The sequence below is a fragment of the Xyrauchen texanus genome, chromosome 12, assembly GCF_025860055.1.
Source record: "Xyrauchen texanus isolate HMW12.3.18 chromosome 12, RBS_HiC_50CHRs, whole genome shotgun sequence".
NCBI classification, from domain to species: domain Eukaryota; kingdom Metazoa; phylum Chordata; class Actinopteri; order Cypriniformes; family Catostomidae; genus Xyrauchen; species Xyrauchen texanus.
The window spans coordinates 7,153,152-7,178,213 of NC_068287.1; the positions used below are offsets into that span (position 1 = coordinate 7,153,152).

General features: G+C 37.7%; 1 protein-coding gene across 1 annotated transcript; it reads right to left on the bottom strand.

Annotated features, from left to right (window-relative positions):
* Window positions 1–43: 43 nt before the first annotated feature.
* On the bottom strand, window positions 44–22,903 carry si:ch211-120g10.1 (E3 ubiquitin-protein ligase TRIM21). The gene is made up of 10 exons (XM_052139477.1): window positions 22,678–22,903; window positions 5,587–5,669; window positions 4,692–4,790; window positions 3,250–3,351; window positions 2,817–2,951; window positions 2,526–2,663; window positions 2,367–2,418; window positions 2,166–2,192; window positions 2,012–2,038; window positions 44–1,298 (listed from the first exon to the last, which is right to left on the bottom strand). The coding sequence occupies exons 2-10, from the start codon at window positions 5,644–5,646 to the stop codon at window positions 739–741; spliced, it is 1,200 nt and encodes a 399-aa protein (XP_051995437.1). The 5' UTR covers window positions 5,647–5,669; window positions 22,678–22,903; the 3' UTR covers window positions 44–738.
* Between the last annotated feature and the right edge of the window lie 2,159 nt (window positions 22,904–25,062).

Here is a 25,062-nt window from a genome sequence, read left to right on the forward strand (position 1 = left end):
TTCCTTTAAGTTATATTACTTGTGTAAGTTTAAAAGACAAAATAAAAGTGAAGACACTGAGATTAATTTATTTTATTTATTATTAAGTGCATTTTCATGTCATGATTTTAGTTTGTCAAATGAATGTGAAAGTGCAGACAGGGCAGGTGAACACATTGTAATAAGGTGCAGACAGCAGTATGTTCAGAATTACCACAGAAGCAGTAGCTGAAACAGATTATACACTAGTACTACTCTGATGGAATTAATGGTCTATACTGCTATATTGATCACTGTCAATCACTTAAATGTGACCAACTAACATGGCCCAGTGATATATCTAATGCTAATGAGAGGTCTAGGCCAGTGGTTCTCAACTGCTTTTGCTTTAGGACTCAGAAATTGGACATTATGAAGCCACCCAACACAGTACCAAAATTATTCATCATAAAAAAGTAAATAGACATGTCATTAAAATAAAACAGTGAAATTTATGAATATTACCAAGAACTGCATAGGCCGAACAATATTCAAAATCAATAACATGACATAAACTGACTGGGAAATTAACTTATTTTCTTTAGCCTTGCTTAGTTTTGTTTATGGTTTTCGAGGATGAGGGCATGGCACACAACCTGTTCATGCATTGTTTTGTCCTTGCTGTCCAGTCCGAACAGCCCTGCAGCCCATTTTTGGATCTCAACCCACTACTAACTGAGAACCACTGGTCTAGAGATTAAGCACTAGGCTCGGAGGGTCTCAACCCCACAGGCACATGCTGGGACACATGCATTGGCTCCTGTTTCTGGGAGACCTGATCACCAGATCTTTCATGATTTCCACCGTTCCGAAGATTGGGAAGAGCTTCTCGTCAAATGTTTCGTTGTAGGTGTAGATGTGGGAGCGGCTCTCCACATCGTAAAAGGACAGCTGGCCCTTGTCGATGTCCAGGTAAATGCCAACCTTATGGGGAATGGAGGTGGTGGGAAGGGCAGTGAACGGCACAGTGAGGGCCTTCATCTCTGTACCACGCTCCAAACGCAGGGTTAGGTAGCCAGTGGAAGTGTTGAGTGACTTGAAGCCCTTACGTAAGGCTGACTCTTTGGCCATACCGATACGCCAGTCCATTTCTCCAACGTCGACTTCCCAGTAGTGCCGGCCATTGCTGAAGCCTTCAGTTCCAACTGCGCACCACCAGCCGTCGAAACGCTGGTGGTAGTTGGGCACGTCTTTGCGCTCAAAACCACACCGCATGCGCTTCTCGTCCTCAGAGATCAGCAGGTCAGGGTTGGCAGTGTCCAGGTCAAGGGTCACCTCCACTATAATGGAACGAATGGAAGGTTGTGACTAATGTGAAATCTGTGATTAATGTGATAATCTATACATTATTTCACAAAAAAATTTCTTATAAGTAGATCATAATAATGGCTTTGTCCCACAACCAAGTGAGCTGCCTACATAGGCAGCATTTTAAGGCATCATAGCTGCACTCCTAATCCAAAATCTTCTAAGATAACTTCTTTTAGCCAAAATCTATGGCAGCATTGCATTTTTACTTTGCAGAGAAGGCAATCCCAGAATGCATTTTCTTGATGAACTTGGAAAAATCCATACAAGGCGGCAGACGAATCGAGAAACGTCAGTCATAATTCCTCAAATAAGCTTGAATTTCATTCAATACTGAAAATGATATAGTTAGCTTATAATATTTCCGCTGTTACCTATCACTCAGTGTCACTTAAAGTATAACAGCCGCAATGAGCACTCATCATAACATTCAAAATAACAAACTCAAGCGCTGGATCGCTACTTATTAATACACACATGAACTACATGGAAACTCCTGCTCAAGAACTTGCAATGTTTCTAGACACTTACCTGATGAAAACTATTTAAAAAAAAAGAAAGAGACACAATTGGCCAAGGAAAACTTAAATGGAGCATTAGTAGACAACATTAGCAGACAGCTGCTTATGGATGCAGTAGACAACAAGGCAGCTCATTAGGTTTTGGAACAGAATCAACATTTTACCTCCGGCATCACAGATCCAGTCCCATACTATATAAAAGAAAAACATAGTTAACTCGTATAATAAGTTCATAGTATGATTTACTTCAATTATGTATTACTTTAAATCTGTCTAGAATATCTACACAGACGGTCAGAGGTAAGGCAGGTGACTCACCTGTGTGAGGAATATATGGGATGGCACCTACATGAAAACCAAAAAAAATTATAAATAAATACATCGCTTACAATACATTTTATATCCAAATTCTCTTAGATTAATTATAGTGAATTTATAGTGAATTTCATGAAAATATATATATTTTTTTATTCATTATAGTGAATTTATTCTCTATGGACACCAAGTAGAAGATCTGACCTATGTTTTGGATCCTCTGTTTCCACATAAGCCACTTTTGGGGAATGTTCTCCTAAACACATATCAATCGAAACATATAAATCAGTTTTGGTGTTACTATAGAGCCAAATGTCCTCTTAATTCATCTTTTAAGTTACTAGATATTTTATTCTCTTTCACCTTGTCTAGTTCTTTGTGGAGTAGGATCCAGAACACCAGCTCCATAGCTGACTGCAGTGTGGCCATTTGGCCTCTTCTCCAGTGATTCTCAAAGTCATCCAAAACCACCACCACCTGCTCTCCAGGCCAGACACTTTGCTAAACAGGGAGGGAGAAGAAATTATTTTCTACACCAATACACTGCAATGTAGCACACAAAATATATTCGACTCAATGCAACTGATATGCAACTATTAAAAGACAAAACACAAACAAAACAGAAGGCTAGATATAATATTGATGTGTGTGTACCTCTGGTTGGGCCCTCAGGTCTTTGGTCCAGGTTAGAATGACTCTCATTGCACTCTCTATATCTAGCTCATTGATCAGAGCCTGATCCTTCCACTCATTTCTCTCTTGCCAGCCATCTGTCTGCATTGGCCTCTTCTGTTAGAAAAATATTTGATGATACATTAGCTTTGTCTTTGTACTGACTTTTAGACACTTTTTTTGCTTTGCTGTGATTCATTGCAACTAATGATTTGGTTGAAGAAATCTTCACTCTACTGCAAATGAAAGGGGAAGGCTGCTAAAAAAGTGCATTTGGAACCAAGGCTGTTAAAAAAAGTGTATCACCACTGGCTGTGATTTTGTCATTTTGAGAAGCATGAGAACAGAAAAAATGACTATTGAAATGTCACACTTCATCTCTGGTTAGGACAGGGTATAACAGTTAGTATCTCACCTTGCTCTCCAGCATGGCGGCCCACTCCAGTACGAAGGCCCGGCAGGTGAGCGTGGGCCAAACATCCTCGCTGCTGGAGATGTGCTCCAACACCTCTGACCTCTACACCACCCATGAGAGAAAAAGCATGCATGCAACCTTCATAAGAATACAGCTAAATGACTGTATAATCAACATCAGTTATGTGTCAGCATTGTGTGCCATTCAGAATTGAACAGAGAGTGCCTTTGAAATTCCAATTCAGTAACTGAATTTTAATTGATGTAGCAAACAAGACTCAGAATTGTAATTCAAATTTGAACTGAATAAAGTAGAATTTAAAATGGAATGAAATTCAAACTAATTAATATGGTCCTACAGTAACTGCTGTAAATATAGTATAGCTATTAATAATTTCATTTTTCAGTATGCATTACCCATAAACATGTTATCACAAACACAACATATGTGGTATTTCTATGATATTAATAATCAAATATTTGAAATTCCAATTGTAGAAAATTTAAACAAATTTTAACTGCCTAGGTGAACTTCTCTTAACAAGCCCATGTGGGTAATCAGAACACAATTTCAAAATAAAGGTCCCAGTAGGAAATAATTCAAAAACACAATCAAATATTAAATAGATATAAAATACAATTTAAATTGTTTAGCCATATATAGTTCTTGTGACCTTTGGTTTAAAGGGGTCATGAAATGCTCTTTTCTTAAAGTTTTATTATCTTCCTTGAGGTCCACTTAATATTGTCATAATTTAGTAATATATAATAAGTTTTCTCTCTGTCTCGGGCATTCTTACTGAAACGCTCAGTTTTGGTCTAAATGCCTCCTTAAAACTTTCAAATAAACACCCACGTTTCTGATTGGTTAATATCCCGCAGCCCCTTGAACACTCAAACTCAATCGGAAGAGAATTAACAATCTCAACAACATTATAAAACTACATTTCATTTCAATTCATTTTGCACATCCAACATATTGCATCCGAATATATTAAACTGCTCATCTGAAGCACAACCGTTAACACTCAGCACCATACACTTTTAAACAGTCATGACATTTGAAATATTCATGAATTAATTAGTTTACTTCCTATTTTGCTTTGGGTCCAATAGTGTTTTTAAATGCCCCATCTTTCAATAATAGATGCTTTGCAAAGCTTGAATCATATTATGCCTGGCTCAGAAGCAATCCACGGTTATATGAGCCAAAACCAAAAACAAAAAAAAAAAGGCAGCGGGAGGGCGATAAAACTAACTCAGGTTTGATCCAAGCAATAGAACAAAGAGTGAAAGCACCCTTATTGCATTGGGGATTAAGTTTTGAGTTCTGAAATTTAAAGTATGTTTTTATAGTAGAAAGACCTCTTATATGTCAAAAATATGAATTCCTCATGACATGACCCTTTTAATGGTGTACTAGACATTTATCTGTGGCTGTACCTGACAGACTCGTCTCAGATCCTTAGCAAGATTCACAATGAACTGCTGGCTCTCGTCCAGAGGTTCTCTCTTCTCATTTTTCGACTTCTTACGAAACTCCTGTCGACGTAAAATCAGTGAATATGTTTTAGTGAAACACAGACTGAAAATAATCTTGATTCGATCTTTGATGCACATTGCACACAACACTGGCCAAAGATAGCTACAACCGCAAGGCTTACAAAGCAATTTGATAGAATAATTGTTGCTGAGGATAAAAAGTTTGCCAGGTTTGTGGCATCAAATCTTTGAAAGAGTTTAGTTTGAAGCACTGATTGGCAAGCAAACTAGATATTCTTGAGCATAACTGTATATTCTTCTTTGTTTTCTTAAGCAATAAGGCATGAGATGCTATGCTATAAACTTGTTCCATAAAAGGTACATAAAAACAAAAGGAACTGTGTTTGGTTGCTTTCCATGTCAGTAAAATGGTCTCTTCCTGTCTAGTGGGTGGTTTGTGTCCAGAATAAGCTGCAATGTGGACCAGAACTTATGCTGATATTCAACAGTCTGGCTATGGCAGACTATTTTAAAGCAAGTTGTCAGTTCAGGCAACTAAGGATGAAGGCTACGGTCAAACAAACAAAAACAAAGTTTCATTAACATGCACCTCATGCATGTTCTACTTTCTGTGATTTTGTTTTCTCTTATTCAGTAGGAAGAAACTATTTCTTACTTACAGCTATGGAAATCAGTCACAATTATCAACAAAAAGAGCATCACCTTTAAACCAAAGGACAGAAATGAAGGACAAAAATGTATTATACCTGTAATGATGTCATAGCAATCTGAACACTATTTTGTACAATGTTATTTTATAAGTATAACAGATTGTCGAGATATTCTTTAACGGTACCTTAAACTTGGCTGAGACGTTCTTAGTTGGTTCATACAGAATCTGCAGGCACTGCATCATCTTGACTGGTGCTCAAGGAAATCCTTTAAGAGAGGAAATGACAACAGCAAAGAAATGAATTGAAGCTTTCTACCAATACTGCAGAGTCAGATTGATTCTAATGATTTTTCTTACAACTCACAATATTAGAATGTGTGTCACAGCATAAAATGTTTGAGCACAGCACAAAAAGTGATGTTTAAGCCAATTACATACCAGGAAAAATAGAACAATTATGTGAAGACAAACTTTGAATGCTGAATTGACAAAGCCTGGCCTAAAAATTAAAACAGCTTCAGAAAGTTCACAAAGGTTATTTTGGGCTTTATAAAATTTAAAATCTTGGTCAGTTTAAAAAGAAATTTAGAAGTTTAAAGGTTATATACGATTTGTGCAGAATACTGAAAAAACATTTGAACATGGAATGTTACTTTGAAAGTTGACATCTTGAGAACATTTTAGAAAAATAACATACATGGAGTTCTACACCATATATATCCTCCTGTATCAGTACAGCCCCTGCACCCGAGGAACTTGTGTCCACCTGTAATTTGAATGACAGGGCAAAGTGGAGCGGAGAGGACAGGAGTATTGCACAACAGGTCTTTAGCAGCGTTAAATGCACAGACACACTAAGGAGTCCACAAGAACTTCTTAGTAGTGCTGAGAAGATCTGTTAAAGGAGCAACTATGGCAGCAAAATTCTTACAAAAACTCCTATAATACCCTGCAATACCGAGAAAGCAGTGTAGCTCTCGGTTGTTATTAGAAGTACAAAAGTTAAGAATTGCGGCTACTTTTTCTTCCACAGGCCAAGGTAAGTAACTACAGCCTAGGCGAATTCACATTTTAACAAGTTTAAGGTCAACAAAGCATCAGCTAGTTTGCTAAAAACTTGTTCTAGACTACTTAGATGTTCTTCCCATGTATGTGAGTAAATCACGACATCATCTAAGGAGGCGTCACAGTCTGAAATCCCAGACAACACTCGCTTCATTAACCTTTTAAAGGTGGCAGGTGCATTCTGCATACCAAAGGCCATCACGGAATACTGGAGGAAGTTGTCAGGGGTGAAAAAGGCAGAACTCTCAGATGCACAAATGGTTAAAGGCACTTGCCAATATCCCTTGAGCAGGTCTAGTTTAGTGATGAAGCAAGTGGAACCAACTCTATCCAAGAAATCCTCAATTCTTGGTAAAGGAAAGGAGTCTGATCTAGTGACGCTATTCACTTTATGGTAATCGGTGCAAAAACAGATGGATTGCACTTGGCTGCATGAGAAACACACCATGACTTCCTCAGTCCATTGATTTTATGAAATATATCGCTTGTTGTGGGCATGTAAATATTTTGCGGCCATCCTTAGAATCTATTCTCAATTTGGCCGGTAACATCAGTGCAAAAGTGACCTTCCGTTGATGCAAAAGTTTCTTGCATTTCTTGCATTGATCATGTTTCTCTCTTGTCAAATTCACAAAGTCTGGGAACAAGAAAATGCTGTGGTTCTTCCAAGAAAGCCTTCCTTTACCCTTGGTCTCGCACAACACAAAATCTTTATTGGACGATCTCAGAAATTTGGCCAGAATTAACACAACTTCCAGCTTATGGGCTGTTATGTCGAGCAGAATTGGGAAGAGCTCATCTAGGAATTTCACCATATCTCGACCTTCTTTGTTCTCAGGAATTCCAACAATTCGGACGTTGTTTCACTGGCTACGATGCTCAAGGTCTTCCAGCTTTTTCCCAAAAGCACTGCAAGTCCATCTTGGTCACTAGTGGATTAGCAGCTAATTCCCTCTCCAATGACTCCAGATAATCAATCCGTTTCTTGACGTCCCCATTCTTGTAACCAACCGACATGCTAGATAGTTGACACTGGATTTCTCCTGCCATACTGTCCAAACCGAGTCCCTGGTATGCGGCCCTGTCTGGGGTGTCAGCTTGAGAATGTAAGTGTCTTTCAATGTCTCCAGAGCCAGAGGATTTTGAATTCTGACATATTGGCCTCACAGAACTGTTATAGACCAGGGTGTATAGAATCTCAATGGTTTATGACACAGATAGAATGAAAAACTAGCAAAGTGAGCAGAGCTCACTGTTCTCACATCCGACCCTCGCATGGCATCACACGACTCGTTGCGGTGGTGTTCTGATTGGTTGTTATGAAGTTGCCATGGTGTTCTGATTGGTTGCTATGCTGGTGTGGTGTTCTGATTGGTTGCTATGAAGATGCCATGGTATTCTGATTGGTTGCTATGCCGGTTTGGTGTTCTGAATGGTTGTTAAGCAGCTGTTGTGTTCTGATTGGTTGCTATGAATTTGATGTGGTGTTCTGATTGGTTGCTATGCTGGTGTGGTGTTCTGAGTGGTTACTATGCAGTTGATGTGGTGTTCTGATTGATTGATATGAAGTTACTTTTGTGTTCTGATTGGTTGCTATGAAGCTGCCATGGTGTTCTGATTGGTTGCTATGCCGGTGTGGTGTTCTGGATGGTTGCTCAGCAGCTGCTGCTGTGTTCTGATTGGTTGCTATGAAGTTGCTATGGTGTTCTGATTGGTTGCTATGAATCTGCCCTGATGTTCTGATTGGTTGCTGTGCCAGTGTGGTGTTCTGAGTGGTTGTCTTGAAGTTGCTGTGGTGTTTTGATTGGTTGCTATGAAGTTGATGTGGTGTTCTGATTGGTTGCTATGAATCTGCCCTGGTGTTCTGATTGGTTGCTGTGCCAGTGTGGTGTTCTGAGTGGTTGCTATGAAGTTGCTGTGGTGTTCTGATTGGTTGCTATGAAGTTCATGTGGTGTTCAGATTGGTTGATATGCTGGTGTGGTGTTCTGATTTGTTGCTATGCTGGTGCGGTGTTCTGAGTGGTGACTATGCAGTTGATGTGGTGTTTTGAATGGTTTCTATACAGTCGCTGTGGTGTTCTGAATGGTTCCTATGCCAGTGTGGTGTTCTGAGTGGTTTCTATGTGTTTGCTGTCATATTCTGACTGGTGGCTATGCAGTTGCTGTGGTGCTCTGAGTGATTGCTGAGCTGTTCATATGAGATTCCTAGTGTCGCAACTGTTCTGGCTGGTTGATAAGGGGTTACTAGGCAGTTAGTAGACAGATAGTCAGGAGGAGTTGACTTTGTCAAGCAAACAATAAAATGTACCAATTAACTGAGCATACTGATTGTTGAATTTCACAAGAGATACGTAAATGATTGAATACTACGCTGAAATACATGACTGATTCTTATTACCAAAACTGATCATAAGAATTTCAAATGGTTGCTATGCCATTAATATGATATTCTGAGATGTTTCTATACAGTTAGTGTGGTGTTTTGTGTGGTTGCTATGACATTGCTGTGATGTTCTGAGTGGTTGATATGCTGGTGTGGTGTTCTGGGTGGTTGCTATGCAGTTGCTGTGGTGTTCTAAGTGGTTGCTATGCAGTTGATGTGGTGTTCTGAGTGGATGCTTTGGAGTGGCTGTGGTGTTCTGAGTAGTTGCTATGGCAGACTCTGTGATGTTCTAATTGGTTGCTATGCAGTGGCTGTGGTGTTCTTAATGGTTGATATGAAGTTACTGTGGTGTTCAGAGAGTTGCCATGCAGTTACTGTGGTGTTCAGAGAGTTGCCATGCAGTGGCTCTGGTGTTCTGAGTGGTTGCTATAAAGTTTCTGCAGTGTTTAGAGTGGTTGCTATGCAGTTTCTGTGGTGTTGTGAGTGGTTGCTATGTAGTGGCTGTGGTGTTCTGAATGGTTGCTATGCAGTTGCTGTGAAGTTCTGAGTGGTTGCTAAGCAGTTGCTTTGGTGTTTTGAATGGTTGCTATGCAGTTGCTGTGGTGGTTGCTATGCAGTTGCTGTGGTGTTCTGAATGGTTGTATGCATTTGCTGTGTGTTCTGAGTGGTTGCTGTGTAGTTGCTGTGGTGTTCTGAATAGTTGCTATGAAGTTGCAGTGGTGCTCTGAGTGGTTGCTGGGCAGTTAATATAAGATTGCTATCTTGTAACTATCTAGTTGTTATGTGGTTGCTAAGCTGTTCCAGTTGTTTAGTAGAGCCTTGCCAACTGGTTACTAACTTGGTAAGTTAGTCTGGGTGGTTGCTAAGATGTTTTGTGTGTTTGATAGGTTTGCCAGGCAGTTGCTAAGTTGTTTTGGCTTGTTGACGAGTCTGCGTTTGTTTGTAGCTTGCAAGTCTGCTTAGCGTTGCTTATTTCTCTACCTTCATTGTTTTATCCTTTGCCATTTTACCACGTGCTTAGTTTTAAAAGTTTTCTACCATTTCAAAAGCGTGTATGGGTCATTGACGAATAAGGTTTTTAAAAGTGTAAAAAAAATATAATGGAGATATAACTAATTTTGAAACCATTTTTAGTTTACTTAGGTGTTAACAATAAGATTATGTGGTTTGTACAATCAATTAACACTGCTTTTGTCATTTTTTACAGGACTGACAGAATTTGAAACCAAAAAAAGTCATTCGGTTTAACCATGAATATATTTAAAATTATTAATTTGCAGATAATTATTCATGAACAAACCTGATTAGACATTGATGTTGAGATAGTATATAGTGTGTAACATGGAAGAAATATCAAATAAAAATTTCACTGATCTTGTAAATGTAGTAATTTTATTGGACTACTCTAAACCCTCCAACATATTCAAGTAAAACATTGCACAGGGAAAGGAGAAAAGGGGAAATATAGAAAAAAAAGCCTTATCTGCTTTATATTTGTATTATTGTAGTTCCTTTAGTTATTAAAAACAATATTATTCAATTTAAATATTTATATATATATTAATATTATTATTATATTAATATTTACCGAATGACCAAGGCCAGTTATACCGAATGACTATGTCTGCTGCCCTTGACATTATGCATATTTAAGACAATAAACAGACACAAATAGCTTCAAAAACACATTTTATTGTTACTATAATAGGCTATTAATGTAAAAATTACTTCAAACATTAAAACATTTTATTGATATTGGAATGAACATATTTACACTCGTATTGCAAATTATATTAATTAAAACATTGAAGTATTTAATTGTGTTTAAATTGTTAAACGATGAGCTGCTAGGCTATATATTTATGAAAAAGAATGTCAAACATTAAGACATTTCATTGTTATTGGAACAAACATTACATACAACTCATATTTGTTAATTATATTTAAGTCATTAAAACACTGAATCATTTAATGGTTCTTGGAACAAGTGCTACAACGATGAGCTACTATGCATTCATGAAAGCCATCCAGTCTCTGGAGCACAATCTAGAGGACCGTGAGTTTAGAGGTTCTGGCTCACTAACTGTTGCATGCAAGTCTTCTTTGAAGTAGAAGATTTTGTCAGGTTTGGCTGGCCAGATGAAGACATTTCTCTCCCCTGACTGCTGCATGCAGTTGACCTCAAGCTCATCTTCAATCACCTTAAGGACCTGGCCTACAAAGGGATGGTCATCATAAGAAACAATGACAAACTTTCCTCTCAGTTCACCAAGGCAGTCCTTTTGCTGGTCTTCGGCTAAGGCCTGTCTTTCCTTTCCTGGGATATTTTTGAAATCAACTTCCTGAGGGCTATAACACATGCACAGGAGGGGTCTGCTGCAAAAGCAGGAAACTTCACGATGATGTATTTTAGCCAGCTTCTCAGGAGGTTATTTGGTGCAATTTCATTGTACCTTTAACGGCGGGGAGATATAAGGGTAATGCCTCATCATACTTGCCACTGTCTTCAATCCAGAAGAATTTTACCTTTGAGTCACTGGCACTGAGCACACTGAAGAGCTCTTTTGGTGTCTGGATGTCTTGCTCACAGTGAACATAAGCATCGGCACATCGTTCACAGCCCCACCAACACCATCTGGGGCCCCTTGCCATGAGCCTTTTCAGAAAAGTTCCACGTCACTTGAGTGAACCCCTTAAGGAACGGGATTGTGCTGGTGAGGTAGAAGTTTTTCTTGTTCCGGTATTGTGTGACCGGACCATCGCTTATAACATGTAGTTTAGCAATGGTAGTGTTTAACTCTCTTACATCTTTTAAAACTGGCTCCAAGTGGGCCCATACTGCTCTCTCGTCGTGTCGTGTCTATAAATAATAAAAACAAATGATACCTTTCTCTTCTTTTGGCGAGCAACTGTTCTTTTTTAATAGGATCAGCAGTGATCCTTGCCCAGTAGTGAGCTGCTTTTTCTTTATTTGATAAAGGCATCTGCAAAGGTAAAATTCAGTCAAAATGATGTAATAATACACTATGCACATTTCCTATTAATAGAATGTTGTATTTATTAATTGCAAATATGTACAAATATGACCAACATACAGTGCTGTCATTCAGTACAACCAGTAGGTCATTCCGTATAACCAAAATTTCGGTTTAACCGAATGACACTTTTGGTTAAACTGAATGACAAAATCTTCACTCAGTGCTAACAGGCTGATATCTAGCTATCTAGCTAGTTAGTTAGCTAGCTATCTAGCAAAAGGACAATCAAACATTTTATATTTAGTACAAGTTTTTAAAATATTAAAATATTATCCATGTTTTATAGCGGTTGTACCGAATGACCTGATATTTCGGGACATGCGTATGAGCAAGTGAAAACATGAATTTTTATAATAGTTAAGAGAGAGTTACTTACTTTGCTTCACAACCGTGTGGTCATTTGCAGGTGTCTGAATGATGTCACATCCTGTCACATGATACTGAACACATGACTTGATCCAAAATGGTGCCTTTATATTGGTTTCTCCGAATGACATCAATGAAAATCATTTTTCCGGACATTCTTTCTCATAACAAAGCAACGACTTCTACACATAATTTGAATACCATTTTGCACAATGTTGATATATGATGTTATAAAATCATGCCAGAATAAAAATTATATAAATTTATTACATTTTAAGATATTTTAATCACAAATGAAATGGCTGTATTGGCCTCCGGACGGTTAAACCGAATGACATTTTGACACTTCAAAATCTTTAAAATACATTTATATGTAGTAAAATATAATTAAAATCTTTTGGATTCAATAAAAGAGATCAAGTTGTACTACCTTACATACTTTGGATGTCATATCTTTGTTTTTTATTATTATTAAGGCCTTTGGACAAAAAAATGACCCGTCACGTCATTGACCCGTATATTACTGTGCGCACCTGTTTTCTTTCTTTTCTTTTTTTGCTTGTCTATGCCTCGCATTTGAACTGTGTGCATTCGTTTTCTGCTCTGTGTATTACACAGATTATTGCATCAATCTCTGCTGATCAGGAACCACAACAACAAAAGTAAACAATTGTGTGAGGGACTCTAGTGAAAGGTAGTGAAGGTCATTGAGAAAGAGAAGCCGGTAGATACTGTTTCGGAAGCAGGTAGAACAGCGAGCAACAAACACACATTGGTTCCAGCTGTAAAGTCCCTGTAGCAGGGCATTTGGGTGAAGTCTCGTTGGCATACTTGCTCAGCAACACCACTCTCCCATTCCTGTTAGGGTTTTGAATCAATTCTCCCCACTCAGTGATGCACCCACTGAGAATCATGTTGAAAGTGCCCTTGTTATAGGAGATTCCATTGTAAGGAATGTGGAAATAGAGACTCCAGCCACTATTGTTAAATGCATTTCGGGGTCTCGGGCATCTGACATCAGATCAAATTTACAAGTGCTGGCTAATGTTAAATGTAGATTTTCTAAAAATGTTATTCATTTTGGCACTAACAATGACCGGCTTCGCCAGTCGAACATCACTAAAGATAATGTTAAAGAGATGTATGAACTTGCAAAAACTATGTCAGACTCTGTAATATGCTCTGGCCCCCTCCCTGCTTGTCGTGGTGATGAGGTTTATAGTAGTTAGTGTCACTAAATGGATGGATGTCTGAGTGGTATCCGGAGACTAGCATAGGATTTATAGCCGAATTTAGGTGTTATATTTGATACTAATCTGTCCTTTGAAAATCAAATTTCCAATGTTTGGAAATTTGCATTCTTCCACCTCAGAAATATTGCTAAATTGCGACACATGCTCTCTGTTGCTGATGCCGAAAAAAGAATTAATGCGTTCATGACCTCAAGACTAGATTATTGTAATGCATTAATGGGAGGATCTCCTGCCCAGATAGCAAAAAATGTCCGCACGGCTTCTTTTTGCCGCCGTCCCCAAGCTGTCGGCTATAGGTGCGTCCCACTGGCGGGGATGAAGCGTTTGCCGCCGAATTCGTCACTCCCATTTCTTGCGAGATGCCGCCGGCGGTCAGACGGCGGGCCGCCCGCTTCATTTTCTCTGGCGGTTGCCTCGCGGCAATCGACCGCGGCCGGCCGGCGGCAATCGACTGCAGCCGGCCGGCGGCAAGACGCTTTGAAATAGCCTACAAGGACAGCTTAGACTCTCAAAATCGACCAGCCATGTTGGCTATTATTATTTTTTGCTCCAAAGCCATTAGGGTTTATAACAGATTCTTGACTCTTGATTCCATGATAAGGTAAGGTTTAGGAAATTACATTTAAATTACTTTGAAACTCTGAAGCGATTATACAGTAATATATGTAAAATATATTGAATTATTTATGCACAGGTGAAAATTGTTTACATTTCTTTGATTGATGCACATTGAGACATGCAATAAACCAAAAATAATTCCTTTTTGTAAAACTTACTTGGCAATAAATATCTTTCTGATTAGGTTTTAAAATAGATATTTAATACAGGGTATGAACAATTTAGCAGAATAAATTGATGAAGTTAGGCTTTTCACCAATGCCTGTATCAGTGAACAGTGAAAGACATCTGCAACATGGCCAAAATATCGGGTATACTTTAATTATTTTTTATTAATTTGCAACCATGGTGATATCTATCATAAACATGAAAATCCCTGTTTTGACGTGAAGGATAAACTCAATGAAAAAGCGAAATTATCCTCTGGTTTCACAGTTAGCGCAGAAATTTCGTTTATGTCTACATTTTTTCCAACCTCAATTTTTTTTGTTATTTTACCTTTTACAGGTTTTGCAATTATGACCTGTACAAATGTTTAAGAAAGTGTTAAAGTCCCTGTAAAGGCAATAAAAAAATCTAAACGCATTATAAATGTTAAAAATGTATTGCTAAAACACGTGACAAAGACTGAACTGTGAAGTTCCGCTGTCGCCATATCTGTTTCCGGTTTACTTGCGCGTCGCCCAAAATGTCTTTTTACTCGATGTCTCCAGAATCTTCCGAAAATACGCGTCAGCGATGTTCATCGCATTGTTGATGCCTGGTCCCCTGCTCCGACAAGCAAGAGGGACAAGGGCTTTAAACTCTACATATCGAGTTATCTGCACAACTACAAGGGTAAGTATTTTAATCTAATGTGGTGTGCCGGCAGATAGCGGCTAAGCTAGTTCAGCCACGTGTTCATTTTTAATGTAACGTTAGTATAGAAGCTTGTTTTTTCTTAGTTTTAAAGCAGACTGTTTGTTAATTTTTGTGATAATTGTGATATCAATTATATTAACTTGGTCTCCTCTCAGTTTCTAATAAAGATCAGGACACCGGTGAAGTCACTGTCAGGGCATTGTGTTACAGGTCCATGAGAAAATCAGAATCAGCTTTATTGCCAAGTATGCTTACACATACAAGGAATTTGTCTAGGTGACAGGAGCTACCAGTCAACAACAATACAAACAATACCAAAAAACAGCAGCAAGACATAGGTAATTAAAAACAAAAAAGAACACAAAATAAATAATTATACATATACGTACATACACTCACCTTCATACATACACACACGTAGTGCAAATCTAATACAATCTGTATATAAAGAACAAAAAACAGTATATTATGTACAGAGCAATGTAAGTAAAAGCAGATAAACCTCACAGTTTGAGTGTATGGTGAAGCTACAATTAATAAGACCGCAGTTATAGGCTTGTTACTTTAATAGCCTGATGTTCCTGGGGACTCGGCTAAGGTTATTCATGTTTAATGTAACTCAAATCAAATGAAAACAGTTATTGTAGGCAGGTAAGTTTCATTAGCTGGTCCCCTCTGTGTAAAATGCGTTCTTTTTCAAGTTTTCAACTCAGTCATTCGTTTAAGATGCAATCTTGTGTTATAAGTATTAGGCTATCATGATTATACAGTGAGCAAGCTATATAAATAAGTATTTAATATAATAAAAGTGTAGAGCAACAACCGAGGGTGTAAGGTAAAGGCTGAATATTGTAGATTTATTACAATATGTTGCATGTTTGAATTAAAATACCTGTGGATATGCAACTTCCCACTAATGAAAGTTTTATTCAAAAGGAGCACACACTCTACAAAGGCCTGACTGGAGATTTGCCTGATCTATCCGTCCTTCAGGTGAGTAGGGATATAACAATAGCACATTTCACTGTACAGTATGATATATCAACCAAAATCTGTATACCAATATTTCATTTTCTTTTTCCTCCCTTTTACAAACAAATATTCTGCTTCAAAGAAAAAAATGAAATTGATGTTATCATAAGGGTTCTTCATTATGAACTTGTATGCCATGCATAACATAGTGTGGATAGAAATTACAGGGAAAGTTACTGGTATGATAATTGTGGTTATATTATATTACTATTATATTTAGTGTATTGCTAATCAATATATTGTTACTTCCCAGATGACAGCTGCTCGCTTCAAGAGCAGGTGAAGCAAGTTGGGACAATGTTGAAGACATTTGCTCGCACTGGGCAATCAGGTACAACTTGCAAACAACACCTGTGGTTGTTGGTTTAATTCCCACTGGGGCCACCTGTACATGTAGTAGACCTAGATATAAATGTCATAGTTTAGTAGTTGAAGGACCAGGACTGACTACTTTATTCTTTTATTCTGGGAACCCCTGTAGGTGCAGATCAAACCCTAATGCTGCGACGTCTTGGAATTTGGCGATGTTGTGCGTAGCATGGACGACAAAATGCTATGCTGCAACGTTTCAGTGCCAATGTGTCGGTTGGAGAGTTATCCCTGCCAGGGGATCTGTTACTCCCCCCTAGACACCCAGGAAGATTTGGCGTTGCTTGACAACTGTTTGAGGCAGGATAAAGAGCTCCAGCAACGATTTGTAAGTGTGCCGATTTCGTTTATAACGGTATAGGGTAATCTAAAAAGTAAAATTAAGATTGTACACTGCATATTCTACAGTCTGAATCCACAGCCTGTCACATTTTAAATTTATGAGAAGCTTCAGAGAAATGTAATTTGTAACATGTTTTTTTTTGTATTTTCAGCTTCCGTTTTTGGCAATCAAATGTGGGAGGGACCTAAAGACAACCGTGTGGCTGAATGCTTCAGAGTATCTTCTCTAATCACCTTTCCATCAATACAACCTGGACTGGTGTAGGGGATAAAGCATGTTTTAGAGACATGTTCCTGAAGACCATTGTTCAAAGTAAGTTGGATTTTTTTTTATATTTAAGTAGATGTGTATGACCTTATGCCATTCAAATGGAATGACAGATCTTTATTTTCTACAGGAGCCATCCGGAAGAACCCGGCAACACAGGATGCCACTGATGAGGCGATCCAGGTTAACGTTACCTGAAAGGAGCATCTGAACATGAAGGTGGAAAAAGCGCCGCACAGCTGAGAGGGACCCACAGCCGACCCCTTAAACCTAGGCTGACTACTGACACCCCAGCATCACTGACAACTGGAACCCTTTCTTTATCCTGCAGTCAGTAACATCAAGACCCCTAAAAAGCCTGCTAAAAGTGTCAGACTACACTCACCCAATCCACACTGTTCACTGTGGAAATTGCTCTTTTTTTTTTTTTTTTTTTTTTCTCGTGACCCTGCTTTGAGGGCAGCTCCTTGGATGAATATGGGATGGTTTGTCCTTTTATACAGGCACACGAGGAATCACTGAAGATATGCTAATTTGCACTGCCTCATTCTGGAGGTCGGGAAAACTGGTGATTCTTAGCCCACTACGCCACACAGTCCCCAACCTCTCCAGACATTATGATTGGCTGTGTTCTCTACAGCCAGATTTTCTGCTGTTAATTATATTTATTCCCACTTGTTGTCATGTGTAAGTTGAATGTCAAAATGTATATTATACCTGTTATCCTGCACATTCCTTGATACCAAAGATCTCAATTATTTCATATACAATTTGCTGCTTATTTCATTGTTACAGTGCTTAACTATTCTATTTTTAAATATAGCTTGTAACTCCTAGATACATCTAATACTTGATATTTGCACATTATCTGGTATCAAATATTCTACTTACCGTGACTTTAGTATTGGCTTATTTCATTCCGTCAGTGCTTAACAATTCTATTATAGTTTGTAAATCCTATTTCATACCTCTGATACTTGATATTGTACATTAACTAGTACCAAAAATTATACTTTCATTCCATCACAGTGCTTAACTGTTATTCTATTGTTACATATAGCTTGTAAATCCTTGTGCCACAGGTCAGCATTGCAGTTATAATGGTATATTCTACTCCAGAGCTTTACTCTAAATTATTACCACTTAACCTATTGTTAGAAATGACTTGTAAATATGATGTTATACCTCAATTTATTTGGTATCCTGCACTTTCTTTGGTACCAAATATCCTCATTGCTTGTGTTTACTGGTAATTCTTTTCATCCCAGAGCTGACCTCTTTATATTATTAACAATTATTGTAAGTGTTACAATAGTGTTTTTTAAAAAAAAAAGAAATTGGAAACCTGCATGTTCTTTTGTGTGTGTGTGTATATATAATGTTTGTATTTTTCTGTTATTTATATTTCAGTGATCTGACATCTTGTTTCAATGACAGTTACTGTACTTTGAAATGTGGAATTAAAACGCCAAATGGAAATTTGTCTGGTTTGATCAATCATTATTCTTGATAAACTGCATGCTATAAATATATATATATATATATATATACACAATAAGCGGCGGCAGATCGCTCGGAAAAAGTGTTGGCCTCCGACGGTCCGCCTTTCGATATAACGGCGGCGGAGCGGCGGCTGGCCAGCGGGCCGTCCGCGTATCGAAGAAGGCGGTAGGAAGGCGGCTGCCGCTTTTAAAAAGCGGCTGCCGCCGGCGGACCGCCGTCAAACGTGTTTGCGATCTCGCCATTCTGCCGCTTCTACTGCCGCCGGCGCACCGCCAGCGGACCGCCGACTTATTGCTATCTGGGTGCAAGTTCAATAAATACATTTCAAATGATTTAAAAAACAGCAGCCAGAGTGCTAACGAGAACCAAGAAATATGATCATATTAGCCCCATTTTATTGACGTTACATTTTCTACCTGTTAAATTTCGTCTAACTTTTAAAATTCTGTTAACTAAATACAAAGATTTGAATGGTCTAGCTCCGCAGTACTTAAGCAGCCTTCTACAATGCTGTTTTCCATTACGTTCATTACAACCACAAAATTCTGGCCTGTTAATAGTTCCTAAGAATATCAAAATCCACAAAAGGAGGTAGATCCTTTTCATATTTGGCTCCTAAACTATGGAATAGTCTCCCTAACACTGTTCGAGATGCAGACACACTCTCTCAGTTTAAGTCTAGACTAAAGACTCTTTTTAGCCAGGCATACACCTAATTTATCCTTGAACTCACAATTAGGCTGCTTTAGGGTGTATTCACACTTGGTAGGTTTGGTTCGATTAAAACAAACTCTGACGAGATTGCTCTGTTAGTGCGGTTCATTTGAACAAGTGTGAATGCTGTCACCCAAACCTTGGTGCGCACTAAACAAGCGAACCGAGACCGCCTGAAAAGTGGGTCTCGGTCCGCTTCCAAATGAACTCTGGTAAGGTTCGATTAATATATGAACGCAACATGGACAAAAGACATCTAAACGGACCAAAAACAGGAAGTCGTTTGCCTAATACTGACCTCAAGCATATCTGGTTCTTCTCAACATCGTCGGAACCGCCCATCGGCTGTCCTTGCAGCATATCTTTGTTTGTGTGTACATCGGAGGAATTTCTGCCGTCGTTTTGACTCCTTTACACATTTTATTAACTCTTTGTTTGTTCTCAGCTGGTAAAAATACCACCATATATACAAATATACATCCAACAAGCGCATTTCGCACAGCTTTGTTTTGGATGTTCGGTAAGTTCCATCAAAAAATATATGTCATGAAAGCTGTCCAATCAGGTTGTGACTTTTCCCTGATGCCTTTGGTTTTGTATCGTTAGGTTCAGTGATAAATATGCCAGTGTGAACCCTAAACGAACCAGGACTAAATGTATCAATTTCATTTTTGGTCCGGACCAAGAGGACCAAGAGAACCGAACTACAAGTGTGAACACATCATTAGTTAGGTCTCCTGGAACCAGAAACTTTGATCATGATCTATAACTCTATAAATGTAATGGCATCTATGCTTATATTATTCTATTTGTTTCCCTGTCTCAAGATCCAGCTCCATTCCGCTGAGTGATGTTGACTAAATGCAGCCAGTGCCAGCCAGACATCACTTCAGTCTACTACGATGGACATCAGAGGATGAACTGATGCCAACTTCAACCATAAGACATGGGATACTTCATATCAGGGCTGGACTGGGAAGAGAAATCGCTGTCCTTTTCTGCATATCGCGGCATCGTTTTGTGGTCCGCACTGCATAATGCAGCGGGTCATATTGGCTTATATTGGCCCATTCGGCCCTCCCAACACACCGGCCCGCTCGGTTCTCCCGATGACCAGTCCACCCCTGATCATCCCCAGAGTGTGTCAGCCCATCAGGAAAATGCCAAATTACCTGTCCAGCTCTGCTTCATATGCCATTGCCAGAACCTTGTACTTAGGAAAGACTTACCGAAATGACCTGCCGGTTGAACTGCGATTCTCACTGATCTCTACCTGCATCACCTTTGCCTATTGATGGACTACACTCTTAAAATGGAATACATAGACTATCAATGAATTGCCAACAAAACACTTCATCAGTCAACTAACAAAGGACAATGCATCTATGTCAATTTCTGCAGTTAATCCAGGATGGACGTCAAAGACATTTGTAATTAATCTTACAGTTCATACAAAATTTTGTTTAAACCTTAAAGGGTAACTAAACCCTAAACCAACTTTTTTTAGTTAATGATCTGTAAGCATGGGGCTTTATTAGTACTGGTCATTGATTCAAGTAATTTTTTTGACATTTGTGTATAAAGTGTTTAATTCTACAATATATGGTGTGAAAATGTCTGAGTGCTGCCCTCTTCAGGTTGAACGGTGGCTACTGCATTTGAATTTTCCTATTGGCTGTTGCGGTACTTCGTGACGTAAACGGTGACAGCTGACGTAAGCAGGTTCCAGATCACCACGCAAGATTCATGTACATGTCGTCTTGCGACCGTGTGAGGAATAATAATAACATAGAGTCAGACAGCAGCTGTCAATTAATCCATCACTATGAGTCTCAGGTGCCCCCCGCTCAGCCCCTCACTCGGTTCGTTCCCTCTATCCCCGCCGGGGTCTGCCCACTTTTCCAGCATTTTCAAATATTTCTAGTGGGTGGAGTCAGACTCTGAGCAGGTGTTTAGTTACCCTTTAACACTTACTTAGTTTACTCATTTTAAAAAACGACCTGCACTGCACATAAACAACTAATATTGGCATTATATTCATGTTATTAGTCAGGGGGGATCTGGCTCCCACAGTGAGTCTGGTTTCTCTCAAAGAGTTTTTTGTTCCTTGAAATATTCACCTTCAGCTTGCTCACAGGGGTTCTAAAAACAATTATTATTAATTATTAAATTTGTATACACAATTTACAATCATATTTACTCAAACTACACAATGATCACTCTAAGACTTTATAGATATTACAATTTCATTTTTTGTTAATGCATAACTTTTGTGAAGCTGCTTTGAAACGATGTGTATTGTGAAAAATGCTATACAAATAACTGACTTTTTTGACTGATTGTTGACTTTCACCACAGATAAATGATTGAACACAAAGCTGAAATACATGACTGATTCTTATCATCAAAATATTCACACCTTGCCCTTGACCTAAATAAAACAAATCTTCAACAACTCAATGTTTATACAACATAAGACCACATGGTCTCTACATTATGATGTGAAACAACAACAAAAAATCCATATAAAAGCTACATGTACATAATTTTTAAGGTAAATATAGGGTAATGTGACTGAGCTGTAGACACACACACACACACACACACACACACACACACATTCACTGGCGCATAAAGGCAGCACGATTTAGCCAGGTAGAGAATTACCTAACATTTAATCTCTTTCAGTTTAAAACCTAACAAACAAAACATTTTGTTATATAATTTTATATCATTATTATTATAAAATTAGGTTGTATGCTTTGTAAATTAAAGTGCACATACTCTTCTGGTAACTAGGCTAAATAAATGACTAAATTGATTATATGTTTCAATGGAAAACTGTGTTACTTATTATATAAATGATTTACTATTTATTTATTAAATAAATAAATATGAGAAACTTATGTAGCATTCAGTGCATTCAGAAATTTGACATCTCAGCACTAAATAATTATGCAAGTATTAAAATAAATATATTGTGCAATATGGCTACATATCAACTATAATTAATCCTATGCAATCCTATGAGGACAGAGAGAGATTTAAAAATAATCTTCGACATCATTTTCTAATATAATCAAATGGCTACTATATACAGGTAATAATGTTTGTGCATTGAGTTAAAAAGGCTCATTAATATCATTATACATTTAATATAATTAAAAACATGAGCAATGTTTTGACTGCATTGTGATGCTGGACCAAAAAAAGCATTATAGACCTGCAGAATTAATACTGGAAGAGACACATGATCTTCCATGTGTATTGATGAGGCAATGCCCTTGAATTACATTTTCAAGTCAATCCAAAACAGTGTATTTCGCATAATGATATTTACAGTGGCAGTTTATGTAAACGATGTCATGCTGACTTTACATAACAAATATGAGAAGAAAAATAAAGCCTGTTTTAATGTATAAAAAACAGCACGTAAATGTGTCTTCGCAACAACTGTCTTACCTGTAAGAGGTGTGCTGCCTGTATCGCTGAATGAACCCTTCTCAAGAGAAAAGATGCCAGGCGAGGAGGTGAAGAGTGAATACTGCGGCGAATACTTGACCTTGTTTACATCAATAACTTCGTGGAGCCGAACAGCATTCGGGTTTTTCCGGTGTTGTGCCGAAATGGGTGATCTAGAGAAATCTGTGACTAGAGGTCGCTGTTCATCAAACGTTGGCGCGAGAATGCGCTTGGCGCACGTGCACTTTATCGTGAGCGCGCCTGTTGACAATGCTGCGGAGAAACAGCCGAGTCGAGTGAGCGATGCTGTAAAATTGGGTTAATTTACTTAAATAAATATCCTTATTGTTATCTCTTCGCATGATTGATTTTTTTTCTGTTTGTATTTTGCCATTGTGAATATTATTTATGCATCAAATACATTAATAATCAATGTGTAATCCAGAGTTAATTGTTCATTTTTATTGTGTGTGTGTGCACAGTATAATAATTATTAATAATAATATTCACTATCATTCTTTTTTATCAAGAAAATTCACGTTGGATAATAATTTATTTTTTTCTAGTACGACATTTGATATTAGGACAAAAATCATATTCTTGATAATAAAGTATTTTATTGTTTTCCTGTAAAAATATCTGAAAATCCTTAAAACAAGATACATTTGACTTATCTTTTTTAGAAACAACACTGTAGCCTATAACATATTTAGGTATATGTATTTTGTCTTACTGTACTGGCAGAGTTTTTATAGTCAAAACAAGTGAACAAATCTACCAATGCTGAAGAAGTATTCCAAAGTATTTAGAATACAATACTGACCTTGAGAAATCTAACGGAATACATTCCAAATGACATTTTACAGCATGTAATCTGTAATCTGTAGTGGAATACATTTCAAAAGTAACCCTCCCAACCCTGTATATATATATATATATATATATATATATATATATATATATATATATATATATATATATACACACATACATACATACACACACTTGTACATCTACATATTCATGTGATTATCTAATCAGCCAATCATGTGGCAGCAGTGTAATGTATAAAATCATGCAGATACGGGTCAGGAGCTTCAGTTAATGTTCACATCTGTTCACATCTCAGTTCATAACTGAGACCACATTTTTCCCCATTCTGATGGTTGAAGTGAACATTAACTGAAGCTCCTGACCCGTATATGCTTGATTTTATGCACTGCTGCGACACGATTGGCTGATTAGATAATCACATGATTAAGCTGATGTACAAGTGTTATTTTAATTATTGAAGAAACACTCATCAGCAACTTTTTGAAGTACACCTATATATTCATTATTTATTTAAACTTAAATTTGTCCTTAATTTTTTATAATTCAAATTTTTATAAATAATCTACTAAATGTTTTTTCTTTATGAATAAAGTTCACAAAGACTTTACAAAAACATACACAGCATCACCTCATTTGAGTAACCTTTAATGTCAATTTCATGTGAAAACATTATACGTCAGTCTGCTATTGTGCTCCTTCATAAAGAGATTGAAATGAACAGTCACACTAAAAAAGAGCCACTGCAAACAGTGAATATTTTTAGTTACTGCCTTGTCAGATTGGTGACTCTGCTGTATGTCTATAGATATTAACATCAGACAAAAATGCTGTTTAGGGAGTAAAACAGAAGAGTTTAGACATTACCAGAATCAGTATGAAGAACATTAAAGACTTTAACATTAAAATCCTTTTTAGATAGAAATCAGTGGAGTTCACACATATATTCTGTGAAAAAATGTATTATTATAAATAATAGTAGTAATAATAATAATACCGATAATAATAATAATTATTATACATTTATATATATATATATATATATATATATATATATATATATATATATATATATATAATTGCTTAAATAACCATCACAATGGTAAACACACACATACACACACACGCACACACACACAAAATAAAAATGAACAATTAACTCTGGACTACACATTGATTTATTAATGTTTTTGATGCATAAATAACTGATGCATAAATTCACAATGGCAAAATACAAACAGAAAAAATAAATCATGGGAAGAGATAAGAATAAGGATATTTCTTTAAGTAAATTAACCCATTTTTACAGCATCGCTCACCTGACGCTCACATTTCTCCGCAGCATTGTCAAAAGATCCTCCAGCCGCGCTCACGATAAAGTGCACGTGCGCTAAGCGCGTTCTCGCGCCAAGGATTGAACAGCGACCACTAGTCACAGATGTCTCTAGATCGCCCATTTCGGCACAACACCTGTAGCATCAGATGTCGAATGAAGGCGACGCCATGTTTGTTGTGGCCGAAGGTATGTGCATTTTCTATTCTTTTCTTTAGGAA

Coding starts and splice junctions, on each gene's coding strand:
- si:ch211-120g10.1 (XM_052139477.1), bottom strand. CDS start 5,646: ATGATGCAGTGCCTGCAGATTCTGTATGAACCAACTAAGAACGTCTCA. Junction 2,664..2,816: donor ACCTGAGGGCCCAACCAGAG/GTACACACACAT, acceptor CTCCCTGTTTAG/CAAAGTGTCTGGCCTGGAGA. Junction 2,193..2,366: donor ACAGAGGATCCAAAACATAG/GTCAGATCTTCT, acceptor GTTTTCATGTAG/GTGCCATCCCATATATTCCT.